Source organism: Nicotiana tomentosiformis, chromosome 2, assembly GCF_000390325.3.
Source record: "Nicotiana tomentosiformis chromosome 2, ASM39032v3, whole genome shotgun sequence".
Lineage (NCBI taxonomy): Eukaryota > Viridiplantae > Streptophyta > Magnoliopsida > Solanales > Solanaceae > Nicotiana > Nicotiana tomentosiformis.
The window spans coordinates 174228098-174245240 of NC_090813.1; the positions used below are offsets into that span (position 1 = coordinate 174228098).

The window sequence follows — 17143 nt, forward strand, 5'->3', positions numbered from 1 at the left end:
TCCATGAAATACATCGCCTCATATCCAGTCGTTGCATCAATCATGAGCTCAGGGATAGGAAGAGGAAATTCATCCTTAGGACAAGCGTTATTTAGGTCCCTAAAGTCAACACAAACTCAGATTTGGCCATTCTTCTTTCTTACAGGGACGATGCTTAAAATCCATGTAGGATATTTAACTTTACGAACAAAACCAGCCTCAATAATCTTGTTAACTTCGGTTTCAATCAAGGGAACCAGTTTAGTTCTGAAGCGACGTTGTGCTTGTTTCATAGGACGAGCACCTCATTTGACAGCAAGGTAATGAACAACCACCTTGGGGTCTAAACCTGACATTTCTTTGTAGCTCCAAGTAAATACGTCTTTGAACTCCTTAAGTAGCTCAATATATTTGCTCTCTTCATCACCAGTTAGAGAGACACTTACATATATGGGCTTTGGATCTTCAACTACTCCGAGATTGACTTCTTTTAGTGCACCAACCGTTGTCTTCACCCCTTCTTCAAGCTCAGGTGGTGCATCTTTAGCGTCTTCATCCTCTTGAGGATCACCATCATTGAAAGATATGTGATTACATACATAAATATCAAGGCACTTTTTCTCGACTTCCACATAAGATGAAGCATTTTGTTCGTCATGAATGGTGATATGATATGATGACCCCATACTTCTTTCTTCATCTTCCTCCCATTCTTTAGTGTGGACTATAGTATAAGCCTTTTCTTTGAGGACCTCTCCGCACGAAACTACAAGTTTGGTCTCTCGCCTCATTCTAGAAGGAATCAGGCTTGGGCAGTCTGTGGTCAAAATCTCCTTTTTAGTGAAGATAGGTCCTCCAATCCTTCTATCACTTCCATGACGCTTGTTCTCCTTCTTTAGTGGTCCCTACCTATAAAAGACTGAGGTCCTTGGTTTCGCAAGTCGATCAAACACAGAAGACTTCTTATTAAGCGTCGTAGGCACTTCTTTAGCAGTAATGTAGTTACAACTTGCCCTTTTAATGGAGATACGGATTGGCAGAGGTTGTTTGTAACCCAATCCTTCACGTGATTGCTTCAGTGGGTACCCTTTCTCCATCATCATCTTTTGAGTAGGGTTTGAAGCTTTATGTTAGAGCTTTCCCAACTTGGATGGTTCATTCGGATCATATCCAGCATTTGCTAATAACTTGTAGGTATTTGGGTCAAAGCCCTCATCTGTGTGCTTTGCAGGAAGTGCTAGATTTCGAAGCGAATTGTGGTTTGATGATTTGACAAACCCTTTAAGAAACTTTGTAGATGACTTAATTGCATCAATTAGCTTGATAGGAAGGGTCAAGTCTCCTAACACATTACCTTGTAGTTCAGAAGATGGATCTTCAACCTTCCTTGCCTTTGGGACATAGCGAAGAACATGAGCCACTTTCTTACTTGAAGATGCTTCATTCATCTTGTTCCTATCATAAAGCACCTGATCTTTTTCAACCGTAATCTTTGCCTTGCTAGTTGTGACATCAACCTTCTTTGCAACACTTTTGGTTGGCGTCACGTCATCAACGTTAACTTCCTTTGAGATATAATTCTTTAAGTAGAATTTCACATCAGCAAAGTATGATTCAGCCTCGGTAAAGGGCTTATCATCAGCAACTATCTTCTTTTCGACCCCATCTTCACATTACTTCAAGCACTGATGGTAGGTGGATGAAACCACTTTGTTCTTGTGTATCCATGGCCTTCCTAACAAGATATTATATGAGGTCTTTGCATCGATCACGTGCATTCATGCACTCGAATGCAAATCTCTCATATTTATTTCCAATTTGATAGCCCCTATAACCCATAACTCCTAACTTATGGAATAAGGCTTCTTCAACAATCGACCAATTAACTGCTTCCTCTATGGCCCCGGTAGGATTGTGCGTCGAGTTTAAATGAGCAGACTTCTTTTCTTTCCTTAATGGAGGCTGAGTATACTTCATTATCTTTCTGCACCAGAACTCTACCAATTTATTCGCAGAAATCTTTGGATCGTATCTTTGCCCCCCTTGATTGAACCCTTGAATCATCAAATGACTTTCACATAGTTCATCCATCGGTATGCCAAGCTCTTTGACAGTACGAATAGGGAGCATATTGATGCCATATCCATCATCGATCAAGATTCTACTTATTCTCTGTTCTCGCACAAAGCCAACCATAAATAAGGGACGATTATGGTGTGTTTCACCAAGCAAAGGATCATCATTAGTAAATGTGATTTTTGCATCACAAATGTCCACTTCTTCAGAATTCTCAGTGAGTTTTTCAGGTAATAGAGGTGGCATCAATGATAGATCCTCCTTGTTTTCTCTTCTTCATCTATCTTACAACATGAGGCCTTGATATTTTCACATGAAGCTTGCATGCTTAACCAGCTTGGCAGGAATTCATCCAATGTTACGGGACGGCGTAGCCTTTGATAGTGATTCTCCGCCATTTTTGTTTTCTTCCAATTCTTTTTTATCATTTGCTTCTTGGGTATTTTCACCATTTTCCCCCTAGTCAACTGCTTATTTGATTCCCTTTGTGAATTTGGCTTGCAATGTCTCTGCTGAGTCACAAGAATCCAACATTTATCATCAGTTTGATCATCACGTGATTCACCTTCCTCTTGAGATCTTTCCTCCACTATTAGTTTATACACTATAGGGAGAAGAAATGGTTTTCTCACATCCATAGGTTCAAAGTACCAAATTTAATCATATTTGGTGATGATGCAGTTTGGATGCCATCACATTCATGTACTTCGACAAAATTGCAAAGGAAAATGGGATCAAGTGAACTAAAAATGAAAGAGACTTGATTCGAACTGTCTTTCTCATACTCAAGCAAGATTTTTCCTTCAGCGGCCAAGTCCATGACTTACTCCTTGCAGACAAAGCACTTTTCAATAGGGTGGCCAATCAACCGATGATACTTGCAATAATTTGGATCATTAGTCCTTTCAGCTTCGTCGGCCGCTTCATTTCAGGTAACTTAATGAGTTTCAACTCAAGGAGTTCTTCAAAAATTGCTGGAATATCAAAGTCCAAGAATGGATATTCTTTCGCTTGCATTTCCTTCAGCTTTAATTTTCGGCCAACTTCATCCTGTAAGGACGTTGTCTTCATACTTTGCTTCTTACTCACTTTTGTAGTGACCTTTAATGGCGAGGCATTAACATTCATTGATTCCTTGCTCTCAGACTTCGGCACGAACTTGCCTCCTTTCTTTATTTCTTGTTTATCCTTCACTTTACGAGGTTCATAAACAGGTGGCCCTTGATTTCCACTTGAAGACATGCTTAACTCCATATCATGAGCACGTGTAGCCAATTCTTCAAAAGACTTAAGGCTTGATACCCTGTAGGATGTAGATGAGTCCTCAGTGCATTTCTTGGATACACATTTCTATTCTAGAAGCTTCACTAAGTCTGTCTTTGCAGTTGAGGCTTGCATTTTTCCATCGATTGATGAAATCAATGACTGGTTCATCCTTCAATTGACGCGTGTTTGTGAGTTCAACCATACTTACAGTGCGCCTTGTGCTATAGAAGTGATTGAGAAATTCATGTTCAAGTTGATCCCAGTTATCGATGAAACCAGCCTCGAGATCAGTGTACCAATCAAAAGCATTTCCTTTTAAGGAATGGAAAAATTGCTTGACAAGATAATCTCCATAGGTTCCAGCATTATTACAAGTTTCGACGAAGTGTGCAATGTGTTGCTTTGGATTTCCTTTTTCATCAAATTGTTGAAATTTTGGGGGTTGATAACCTGCATGCATCTTCAAACTATCAATTCTCGCAGTGTATAGCTTCGCATATGCGAGAGAAGACTTGGCAGCAACATCGTACTTATCTTTGATGGTTCCCATGATGAAGTCTTTCAATTGGTCAATGTGAATAACCCCATCAGATGAAATCTGAAATTCTTTAGGAGTCATTGTCTGCCTTGCAGATGAGTCTCCTTTATCTTGCATCATAGGGAGCTTTCTAGGTGCATGACTTGAATCTCCCCCTATCATGCTTTCAGCTCTATCTGTCAGCTTGACAATTTGATTATCTTGATCTTGCATATGCTTTGTCAACCCCTCAATTGCCTTTGTTAAATTTGCGAGTTGTTCTTCAACATTTGAAGTGTTAGTCACCATTGCTTGGATAATTGTCGTGGATGGTGGAGCAAAGCATGAATTTTCTCTTACACCATACTTTGAGTGGAACAACTCACGTGGAGTGCTTGGAGCAGATCCATTGATCAAGACATCATCATCATCTTGTGTTATGAGATTCTTAGATCTAGATTGGATAAGTAGAGCCAATGTCTTCTCAATGATTTCAGCAATGTTCGCTCTTTCTTCCAATTAAGTTGGAAATGATCTTGCCCCCTTTGAGGATCAAAAATCAGAGATAGGAACTGATGCAGACGACATTTGAAATGCTTGTTGTCCCATCAAGTTTGCCTTGTACCTAGTAACAGGTCCTACGCTTTCCATAGTAGAATCCAGCAAGTTTTCCACATCAGATAAAAACTTGGAATCCGTAGCCTTAGTAGTAGTGAGTTTGAAGTTGATCTTCTCAGGAGCCATTTCTGTGTTCTTGAAATTTGATAATTGAAGAAATGAGGGGTAGAGATTGTCCCACTAGGCGTGCCAGAAATTTGTAACAACAAATTTTTGCGTCGAGAAAAATAAATAATCAAGACTAGAAAATTGCGCAACAAATGTAGTATTTGATTTCAGTAAATGATGAGTGTTACAATCTCTATGGTATTTCTCTGATTCTTCAAGAATATAAACTATCCTGATGAGCTTGATTTTGATTTTGATTCAAGGGCTTGTAGAGCTTGGTCTTGAATCTCCTTCTTAAACTTGAATTTAAGTTTGATCACGAACAAGTAATTTGATCTTGAACGCCTTGGTATTTGATTTGCCTTCGTTCTTGATCTTGATCTTGAACTTGTAGCTTGAGTGCTTATAGAGAAATATGCAGCCTTTGATCTACGAGCTCTTTGCTTGCTTCTTATTCTTAATTCTCGTATTTTCTAACTTTATGAAAACCTCTATTTATAGTTGTAGGGAGTGGTGTGGCTCTGCGATATGATTGGTCCTTTTGAACTGACCAATACCATCTAGACACTTGGCACAACTATATTGGTTGTTGATTTGACTTGGATTGCCAGCCCTTCTTGACATGTGGCACAATATCATTGGCTCATTTATTTGGTTTGGATTGCCACATCATTTGACACATGACATGATTTTGTTGGCTCGTTCTTTTGACTTGGATTGCCACATCACTTGACACATGGCGTGAGCCTGGGCTATAAGACGGGCTAATAGCCATTTGGACCTTGGGCTAATGAAGTAGGCTTATCATTTAATTTGTAGTCTAATTAAATGGACTAGCCCAACACATATATAATTAACCCAATTTATTAGCCACAATACTTGTTTGGACTAATGTCTTGAATTTAATATGGTCCAAATTATTTTATGAATTTAAATCCAATAAAATTTATATGTTTACAACCGTTTTTCATTCGGTATTATTTTGGGGCCTTGATTAATTATGAGCCTTGCCACGTAAGGCTCACTAAAAGAAAAATGCCCCGATATTAATTCTAAGCTTGTTAGAGTTAATACTTTGTATTTGGTTTAACGAGAGTCATTTTCCAAAAATTAATTTTTGAAAAAAGGCTGATTTTTCTGCATTTTTTTAATGCTATTCAATATTTGGTTGGAGAGTGAAAATATGTTCGTTTTAAAATACTTGTTAAAGATTGACAATAATATTAGCAAATAATGTGTGTTTTGATGAAAGTTTTGTGAATTAAAGATTCATAGTAATGTGGAAGAGTTTGTTGAAGCACCAATATGAAGTTAAAGAAATGAGACAATTGTGAAGAAAATTATTTTTTGTTCAAAAGTTATTGCAAATTAATCATAATATTAGGTAAAAATTGTATGGAGCACCCTATTTGGTCGTCCCACTTTTTAAAAAAGTTTTAACTTGTACCCACTTTTTAAATAACTTCATGCTTCTTTCTCCTCTTCCTTCATTTTCTGAATGTTGAAGCTTGAGATATTGTTATGTGTTCTAGCCTGATGATTCATATATATCTGCTTGTCCCATTATGTTCAGTTTGGTCTTATTTACAATAATTTAACCTCTTAGATATTTTAGCTTTACATGCACATTGGTTTTTGGTTCTAATTTATCTGTAGTAACTTATTTTCATGTCGAAAATATTTTTCATTCTTTAATCTTTGAAATGAACAGCATCAATCGCTGCTAATCATGATCTATTAAATTTTTTATTGTTTAGTACTATTTCGCTTATGTACAAAATATTCTTTTGTTGAATTCTTTTTTTGAAAGATTATCTTCCTCATTTCTGTGTGCAGACTGCTGAAGTTCAGCAAATATAAACAAAAACTTCAGCTCCTAGGATGCTGAAGTTCAACAAATACAAAATAAACTTCAGCCCTAGAATGCTGAAGTTCAGCAATTACAAAATAAACTTCATCTCCTATAATGCTGAAGTTCAGCAATTACAAAACAAACTTTAACTCCTAGAATGCTTAAGTTCAGAAATTACAAAACAAACTTAAGCTCCTAGAATGCTGAAGTTCAACAATTACAAAATAAAAATTTCAGCCAAAACATGCTGTAGTTTTATTGAGCTGAAGTTTGCCATTGCATTATGAACTGAAGTTTGCGTGATTTCAGGCCAAACTTCAGGCGAAAATATTTGAAGTTTTGCTACACTTGAGGCAAAACATTCTGAAGTTCAAACTTCAGACATAAATTTTTGCTACTTCAGGCCCGTATGTCTGAAGTTACCCGAAAAGTGGGTACGCTTGCAATTATTTTTGCAAAGCAGGTATAAGTTAAAAGTTGATCCAAAAATTGGGTATAGATGTAGATGCCCCTAATATTAGCCAATCAAAGAGCATTTTTGACGTACTTTTGTATATGTAAGATTAATAATAATACCTAAATATTAGTTTTGTTAAGTGACATGAGTTAAAAGTCAAGATAGTTTTATAAAAAATGACTAACACCCATAAGTGAGGAAAGTTATTTTTCCTATTATGATGAAAAATATTTTTCTTGAAATATAATTTATAATAATCAAACACCAAAAAAATAATTTCCTTATAAATAATATTTCGTGAAAAATGAAATTCCTAGTATCAAATAGGCAAATAACACCCTAGGCAAGTCTTCGTGGTCAAAAAGAGTGAGGAGAGAGAACAAAAAGTGACAGAGCAAAGCTCCACAGCGAAAAACAAAGCAAGTAAAAAGCTCTTCAACTTCGAATCGGCGCCAAAAAGAAAAAAATGGAAGTCGACGACGATCTTCACGCCCTACTGGACGAACAACGCCGTGAAATAGCCGCCGCTGAAACCATCGATGGCGATCTCCTCTTCGCCTTTCAACTTCAAATGCAAGAGGCTATGAGCGTTTCAAATTCAAAACCGGCCATTAACGGTGAAAGCATCATCGGAAGTAACGATGTCACCACTCTTTTCTCCGAGGAATTGTTAAACTACGAACAACAATTTCACGACCGTCAAACAGCCGAAGCGGAGATGAAAAAAATCGAAGACGATCTCAACCGTCGAATCCACGATCAGGCCTTCGCGCGTGAGATACTGAGCGTGCCGGAGGGCGAGTGGAAAGAGACGGGGGATCATTTGCATCGGCCGTACGGTGAGGGTTCATCGAAAGTTGGGGCCCAAAATGGGAATGGGGAGTGTTTTAGGGTTTATGTGAAGGGCTTAATGGGAGAAGACGTTGAAGAGGAGAGTGTTGTTGTTTCCCCACAACAGCAACTCGCTGGGATTGGAGTTGCTGTGTGTGATCCCAGTGGTATTTTGGTGTTTGAAGTGAGTAAGGGTTTGGGTGAAAGCACTACTGAAGTGTTGAATGATGAAATTGTGGAGCTGAAAGCACTGATTGAAGGGCTTGATGTTGCTGTAATGCTTGGTTTGAAAAGGGTTAATGTTGTTTTGGATAGTCAAACTATCTTGCAATATGTGAGTCTTCTTGACACCTTAATTGATGTGAAAATTTAATACGATATCAATTATGTTTATTTTGTGTGACAAATTATTAGTATATTCTGATCTTTGACATTTTTCAATGTGTTAGAACAGTTTTAAGTAGTCTTTTTCCTTTGTCGTAAAAATATATTAAATCAGGGTACTAGTAGATGCAGGAATCTAGTACAAATTTGGCAGATGCTAGAGTAAATAGGTGAGAGTCAAAGTTATTTTGGGTAAAAAAACGACAACAATTATGTCTCCCAAACAAGATAGGTTCAGCCTACTGCAACCCTCTTCATTTTTTCGGGCTTGGAGGAGTTGACTTTGTCCACCAAATTTTTTTTGCTAGTTTTATGCTTGCTGTCAGAGTCAAGGTCATTTTTTTTAATTATAGCAAAAGTAAATAAAATAAAAATAAAAACAAAAAGGAAAAATTTCTTCATGCTTAGATTATGTTATAGGAAAATATGCACGGGTCAAGGAAAAATACTTTTTTTTTTGGGTCAAAAGTCAGGGAAAAATACTACTATCTCATTACCTTAAACATGTACAATTTTTTGGTATTGCATGTATCCAAATACTATTGGATGGGTTACTTGTAGTTGGCGTTGGAAACATGTCACACTATGGTAGGCTTATATACTGCAACCTAAAAGTTTTTGAAATGATTGATGTATATTTGTTATACAGGTTAGGGGCAAGTTGCATCCGAGGAAGGGTAATGTTGCTGCACTTGTTGAACAAGCAACTTCTCGTCTAATAAAATTTACGGATTGTGTACCATCTCTTGTGTCACAGAATACCGTCAACTTTGCAATTAAACTTGCTACTGATGCAATAGTCTCTCAGGTTAGAGGACCAGCAGAAAGTAGTCTTCAAAAGAGCATCACCGAGACTTGTACTATTTGTCTGCAAGATACTGATGTAGATCATATGTTTCTAATTAATGGTTGCCTGCATTATTATTGTTTTTCTTGTATGAATAAACATGTGGAAGCTAAACTACTCCAAGGAATGCTACCTGAATGCCCTCATGATAAATGCAAGTCTCTGTTGAAATTAGATAACTGCAAAAAGTTCTTGGCGCCCAAGCTATACGATTTGATGAATGAACGTGTCAAGGAAACTACTATTCCTATCACGGAAAAGATTTACTGCCCAAATCCTAAGTGTTCTACATTGATGTCAAAAGCTGAGGTCCAAATTTCTGCTGCAAATGTCTTTGTGGGAAACGAGCAAGTTGGGGCACAAATGTGCACGAAATGCCGTCTCCATTTCTGTATCAATTGCAGAGTTCCTTGGCATCAAAACATGACTTGCTTTGACTATAGAAGACTTAACCCTTACTTGTGCGTAGACGATGCAAATCTCAAGTCTCTTGCCACAAAGAGTCTTTGGCGTCAGTGTGTAAAGTGCAACCACATAGTGTCTCTTGGCGAAGGTTGCTATCATATTTACTGCAGGTTCTCGGCTTCTCCTTCCTTCTTACATTGTTGTCTTACATGATATACACTGTCTTGATTAGGTAATAAGGAAGAGATAACTTTTTGGAATGCTTCGCAACAGCTTAAGATGATAGAAGCTCGGCTTTAATTCATTCCCTATGTTTTCATTTAAAAGGGAAAATATAAGTCAACATCATGTGATCTGTAGCATAAGTTGAAGCTATATATACACCTTTTTTCTCCTTGTATAGAAAGGTTTTGATACTGTTGACGATTGTGTAGAAACATATTGTTGTCCTCCACCTTAACGTTTAAGCTTCTGGCATTTGTGGGTAATTATCTACGATTTATGAACAACATGTTGACTGTTTGGGGTAGGTCGGGATCTAAGGGCCGGAGTGGTAGTGGCGATGTTGGGAGGCTTGGGGGGGGAGGTTGAGCAAGAGTTTTAAAAAAAATATTTCTTCCTTTTGTTTTATTAAAGCAGAAAGTGTTTATTTTCACAAGTGTGAAATATCGCTTTAGAGTTGTTTTCACTCCATTCATTATTCGTGACCAAGTTGGACTTGTTACATCAATCTCTTAAGAAGCATATAGATCTCATTTGTGGGACAGGAAACACATCTCGAACATGGCTTATCACAAAAAGAAAAGTGCCTTTGGGACATAGGATACGGACACAAACAATTAAAGACATAGGATATGGACACACCATTGACGTCTTTTCTTTCTGAATTTATCGGGACACCAGTAGGATAAAAAATTCAGAGCTGATTACGTAGAATTTCTGTTGCCCTAGCAAAAAGAGACGTAAAATCCTTATTATCTAACAAATGAAAAGAAAAAATAGAAATAAAGGAAACTTTAGTCTTCTTTAGATTTTGCATATTTATCTTGTTCTTTCTTCTTCGAACTAAGAAATAGAAAGGCATTTTAGTTACGCATACCAATAAGGTAGAATTTCAATGCTTCCAGCCAACCTTTTCATTTACGCAAGGGTGCTCCTCTTTAGGTATTGAATGCTTATTGTATCCTCATCATATCCTGGTTAGCTCCATGGCATGGAAATAGGGGGAGCAGTTTTCTCGTTTCTCCTTGCTAGACCATCAGTTTCCTCGAGTTGTTATATTTATTTCCTGAAGTTCTGAAGTTTACTTCTGGGTGTAGAAGAAGTTAGAAATTGATTGGTAAGAGAACTTTTACAGTTTGTTCGATCTGCTAGAAGGTAATGCTGTTTAAATCGGCAGTGTTTCAGTGCCTTAAGGAAAGAGCGGGAAGATAAAATTTGCACGTATAGGAATTATGTTGAGGAAAAAAACATGATGCTATTAAGGGTGGCATGTGTTGGAAAAGTGTGGTTATATCAATAACTAAATAGGAAAAGAGAGTACAAAGCTTGCTGAATTGTTCCTGTACATTTTTATGTACCATCTTGGTACCTTTTTAATAAATATCGGCACTTATATATATTAAAAAAAAGACTTGCTGAATTGTGTGACCTTCTCATCTAAACGCTTTCGCTAAAGCTTATTTGATTTTCTTTAAGAAAGAAGCTTACTCTAAAGCTTATTTGATTTCCTTTAAGAAAGAAGCTTATGCTAAAGCTTAAGCTGTTATAGAGATCACATTTTATTTACTTAATTATGTCTTGAACACACCCTCGTAGGTGCATCTTAATTCTTTTAAATGGTCCAAGCATGTGAATTCTTTTTAATAATAGGTGTGTGACATGAACGTAGTACCCTTCCCTTATTTGTGATATAAACTAGTTTCTGGGTACGCGCAATGCATGCACCCTTATTAATGAATATATGTTTTTTAAAAGTCACATAAATATTATTAAAGAATATATTTAAGTTGTATGAAAAGTTAATGGAAAAACTTCAAGTCCTGAAAATAATGAATGTTATTTAATTAACTCAGTAAAGGAAGAAATCTTACATCACAAAAAACCCCAAATGCCTTATTGAATTATTCACATATTATTAAATTTCACTAAACGACATGAATGCCACATTTTCGGTTAATTAACTATCAGGTTTACAGCAAAATGAAAAATAAAAAATATCTTTTTACGTTCACTCTATTGTAATATATGTGGTCATAGTTAACATCAATTTTTTTGTTGAAAAAATGTACCTCAAATGTTAGAAATCTGAAATAATAGTATATACACGCACGATTCGCATGCATATCTATATATTAAGTTTGAATTACTGTACGTAGGTAGTGTTAAAAAAGTGATGTTAAACCACTCATCCCCACGAACATTAATTGTTCAAAGTATTGGGAAAAAAACTTTTTATGCGACTATAAAAATGTTGATTAAGACAAAAGTCTAGACTGTATGGCTAAAATTATGCAATTAAGTGTAAAATAATCAACAACATTATGTATAACAGCTGAAGATGAAAGATACTTTAATTTCTTTATATAAATTTCGTGATGAGAAAAGATAAATAATACATTTCTAGAATTTCTATAAGAAAATTATAGAATCCTAGAGTCATTTGCATTATGATTCTATTATTAGTTGCCTTCCTTTTTTATTTTTGTTTGAAAATTTTTGGGACATATTCTTTTTAACTTTTTCTTTATTTACCTAGTGTTTTAGGAATGTTTTTTCAGCTCCGTACATAACTTAATTGTCCATAAATTTCAAATAAATTCTTTTATGTAAAAGTTGATTTCGAAGTATTAAATATTAGAAAATTAATATGCAAGGTATTATAGTTATATTATATACTTGGTTAAAACAAGGAAATAATTTATATAGGGTCAAATCTTAATGAATTTTAAAGTCATAACTATTAGGATCTTGCATAATTCAAATAATGAAAGATTTAATAATTTTAGTTTATTTTAAAGTCCTAAATATTAGGAAAATAAATCCTAATATTAGTAAAAGACTATTTTGTTTAGTGTGAACTCTATTTTTAGAGAGTAAAATAGACGAATGACATTTCGTTAAGGGCCTTCGTGCTTTTAATATAATATTGATATTGAAGTGTGTGACCATCTCATCAAATAGTCTAAGCTAAAACTTAAACTATTAAAGAAAGTACACTTTATTTACTTAATTATGTTCAACATCCTTCCTCATATGTGGAGTTGATTCTTTTTTCATGAGCCAAACACGTGGAAATTCTTCTTGATAATGGGTGGCGGTAGGACTTGGATCAAGTCTCTAAGATGCATTTTCCTGGGGTTATACTATTCATCCATTGCACTCTCCGGGTGCTATTCTTTAATAAAATGTTCATATACATTTTCGAAAAAGAAAAGAATTCAACAAATCTTAACTGATATGACTAGCATATTTCATTCATAAAATCTTTTTGTGTTATAGCATATAAAGAAACACCTTTAAATACTTATTGGACCTCATTAAATGAAGATATATGACAGCAACTCCTCATTAAAGACCAAAAAGGTAACAAAGAGGATGGAAAGCACTCGTTCAGTAAACGTCTCACTATTTTCATTTTCTTTAAGTTATACTACTGTTATTATGGTGATGCATTACCATAATTTATTAACTGAATTGGCAGAGATTGCTGTTTGAATTTGTTTGTCTCGTTTAAATATCAACTCTTGCCAAAAAAGAAGAAAAAAAACTCTAGTCAAACTTCATTGGTTGTTCAATCCGCTGATAATGCTTTTGCTGTCTCTAGGTTTTTCCTACTTCATGAAGCTATTTTTGATCACATTGAGTAGCGATCTAGAGTTTGATTTCCTTGGTTGGCTGTCTACAACAAACTATTTCTGGGACTAATCAAATATTAGAAAAAGAATAAGAGAGAATATCGCATTCAAATTTTCTCGTCTTTGGCTTGGGTGCAAACTTCACTAGTGTTAACTAATGGGTTGGGAAACATAATTATGTGATCATATTTTGCTTAATGTGATCCTTTATCTGTGAAGTTTTGGGTTGGGCTGTTGGCTGCATTGCTGTTCTACTGACGTTCTATCTTATTGTCTCCGTTCTCCAAAAGATTTTATGCTCTGAAACTATGTTAAGTACGCTGGTTCACTTCCTATCCGTATCATGTAAAATTTGTGCGGAACTTTATATCTATTCTTAGAGGTGGCTGACTTATGATTCATTCATGTTGTAAGAGCTAAGTTTCTGACAGTGAATACTTCAAATGTTTTCCCAGATGTGGTCACCAGTTTTGTTATACATGCGGAGCTGAGTGGAAGAATAAAAAACCAACATGTTCCTGCCCAATATGGGATGAGCGAAATATCATTTATGGAAATAGACACCAACCAAGGAGAGCTTGATCAGGTGTCATCGTTCCGGTCTATTTTGCCCCTAAAGTTTTACAGAAACAAGTCTTTCATATGTACAGTTCTTTTAATTCGTGGGGCACTTATAATCTTTTTAATACATGCTGCAAGAATGACAGTACTAGTAGATATTAGATGTGTCCAAAGCACTCTCCCTCAACTAGGAGATTTCAGATACACGAATTCCCTTCTCTGTTTGTTTGATTGTGCTAGTCTATCGTTTTTTTAATTTTGGTTTCCCACCCGTTATCTAGTACTTGTTTTGGGGCTTGGCTAATTCGGATTAGCGCCAGAAAGTCTCACTTTTGGGGGTAAGCGCTTTCTACCAAAGATTTTTCATTCTGAGTTGTTTTCTTTTTCAATCATGTATTTGGTATGATCGAAACCATTTTTGATGGAGTATTTTCTCCAAGCTAATTAAGAGCTGGCCACGAACGAGCATTAGTGGGTAAAGTAAAGGTTGACCAAGTCAATGATAGTTAACTGGTCTTTTTTGATAATTGGTCTCGCTAGGATTGAGACACGACCCGAACTCCCATGGGGCAGCATGAATACCTTGTGGCTAGGGGTGAAGAATTTCGCCAGCACTTTAAAGTAAAAAGAAATGAGAAAGAAAAAATCTTTTTTTCGTAACCAAGAGTAGCTGTAATACGAAGGCTTATGGTCTAGTTATATTAGTAGTATCATGGCTTATGGTCTGGTGATATTAATCAGAATTTCTCAGGAATTCGATTTTATTATTCAATTCTATTCCCCCTTATCCTTTTTCGATCCTTAAATTTTTTGAAAGTTTTTCTTTCTAAAAACAAAAAATCCTCATGGTAATTGAGCAAATTTTAAAAGTGGGTGAAAACTATTGAAGAGCAATAGAGCACTCCAAAATGTGTCCTAACAATTAGTAAAATGTGAGAAGAGCACTCCAAAATGTGTCCTAACAAGGGTAAATTTCACAAATGGTCATATAACTATGACTTCTTTTCACCAAAGTCATATAATTTTGTTTTCTCATGCAAAAATCATTTAATTATGTCTTTTTTTTCTCCAGTCATATAACTATGTTTTCTCACACAAAAATCATAAAACTTTTACTAACTCACCAAAAAATCATAGTGATCGAAAAATACAATTTTTCAGTAGTATTTTCTTATTTTGTGGTTTTATTTTTTATTTTCAGTCTAATAAATAATAATCCAATTAAAATAGGGATGACCCAACTCGACCTGGCCCACCCGACCCAATACTCATTTATAAAAATTAAAATAATACTAAAAGTGAATAGTAAATTCTTCAAAACATGATACTTCTATCTTCTTCTTTTTTCAAGATTTTTATTCAAATTGATAGCATTTTTATTTCAAATGCTCTCTAATTATACGTTTTATTTCTTTATTTTTATGTTAGAATCTCATGCATTCCGAACTAAGTTTTTTGTGGGGGAAGAATTAACTTTTCGTATTATTTTAACTTGCGTATATGATTATTGGGTCAGGCTGGGTTGGGTCATTCCTATTTTAAGAAAAAAATATAAAATTAACTGACCGGTCAAAATTAATTGCATTTGCTAGCTAAAATATATATAGAATGTGTATGTTACATGTATATAATACACACATATATAAAAAATATTTTATCGACTATTATTTTTGGGAGGGCTAAAAATATACTAATATTTTTTCTATTTTAATTGTCAATTATTAATTAGACGGAAAATAAAAATTAGAAAAATATAAAGTAAGAAAATAGTACCGAAAAATTTTGTTTTCCAACCTCTATAATTTTTATGTGAGTTAGTGAAAGTTTTATGATTTTTGTGTGAGAAAACAAAGTTATATGACTTTTGTGAAAAACAAAATCATAGTTATATGATGTTTGTGTGAGGAAACAAAGTTATATGACTTTGGTGAAAAAAAGTCATAGTTATATGATCATTTGTGAAATTTACCTGTCCTAGCAATTACGTAGTAAAATGTGAGAAAAGCACGGGTAATAACGAGTACCTAATACCCACGTGCTCAAATTTACTCCAACATCACCTTTATCAATATATGAAGAGAAAACTAAGTCGACATCAACTTGAGAAAATATCACAATCCAAAGTGTAAAATTCCAAGTTGGTATTATTGACATTTCTGTGATTGCCGATGATGTCTAGAAATATAAAAATTATTGTTTGACCCAAAATTAAAATCTAGGTTTAAATAATTAGATTAAATAAAAATAGAGTAAATCTTAGCCGATATTAATGTCCAAAAGATATCTTACTTAGCTAGTAATAAATGACGATAACACCAGCAATGTTCAATAATCCCAAAAGGTAGGAGATAGCATTAAAAAATAATAAATAACCATGAATGACATTTAAGTAAATAAAAATATGTGAGTAACCCGAAAAGGGTGAGATCTAAGGATATTCTTTCTGACAATGATGAATGAAATGATTGATGAGCCTTTGAATATTCGGATCGTTCTTGGATCGTGGGGAGAAGTTATACAAGAATCTCAAGAAAAAAGTATATATTGTATATTTGCAATAAAGCCAGGTTCTACAGAGAAAGTCAATGTGTTTTCTTACAAGTGAATATCTTATGTCCCCTGTAATTATGTCTCTTTCTATTTATAGGGAACATATATATCTAAAAACCATGATAGTACATGTACAAAGAATATCCATTAGAATATTCTCTTTAGTATCTTATCCTAAAACTAACCGTTATTACTCTATTTAAGATGAATGCTCGACTCGACCTTGATTTTTAATGACTCATCGACCCCGCCCTTCATCTCTCAAGGGACCACTTCGACCTTGGGTAGTCCTTTGTCGAAGTCATACTGGTAATACGTGGCAGCCCATGAAGACCATCTTAATGCTGATATGGTTTAATCATATCAAAGATAATTTTTTGCCCATATAATTAGTCCCTCCGCTTGTTGAGGTCGTCCTTGCAGGCGAGTTCAATGAGCAGATAATGTCATTCGTGGTCGATCTTATCGAGCAGACTATACGGGTCGTAGTCGTCTTGATGAGCAGGCAATGTGGCTCTCTGTGGGCTGCGAATTTCAAACCTTTGATTTTCCCGGGTAATTTGCTGGAACCCTTTTGGTCCAAGAGATGGAGTGATGTTATGACGTCATGCGTCATGATAAGGCTGATTCCCGACGCACTGCGTCGATTCTCGCGTGGCCCTTGATTGGTTTTGCCGTTTCAATTTTTGTGCTAATTATGACCATCCGTTTCGATTCTGGTGCCCCCAAACCTTATAAATAGGGGAGGGCTCGTTGAATTTGAAGTTTTTCACACTCTCTCTATTTCTCAAGCAAAAATCCTACTTCTCCTTCGTAAGATTTTACTGCTTTTCTG

General features: G+C 35.3%; 1 protein-coding gene across 1 annotated transcript; it reads left to right on the forward strand.

Moving 5' to 3' along the window:
* Positions 1-7218: 7218 nt before the first annotated feature.
* LOC104094602 (E3 ubiquitin-protein ligase RSL1-like) lies at positions 7219-14014 on the forward strand. The gene is made up of 3 exons (XM_009600568.3): positions 7219-8038; positions 8738-9510; positions 13653-14014. Exons 1-3 carry the CDS (start codon positions 7340-7342, stop codon positions 13777-13779), a joined length of 1599 nt encoding a protein of 532 aa, XP_009598863.1. The 5' UTR covers positions 7219-7339; the 3' UTR covers positions 13780-14014.
* Positions 14015-17143: the final 3129 nt, after the last annotated feature.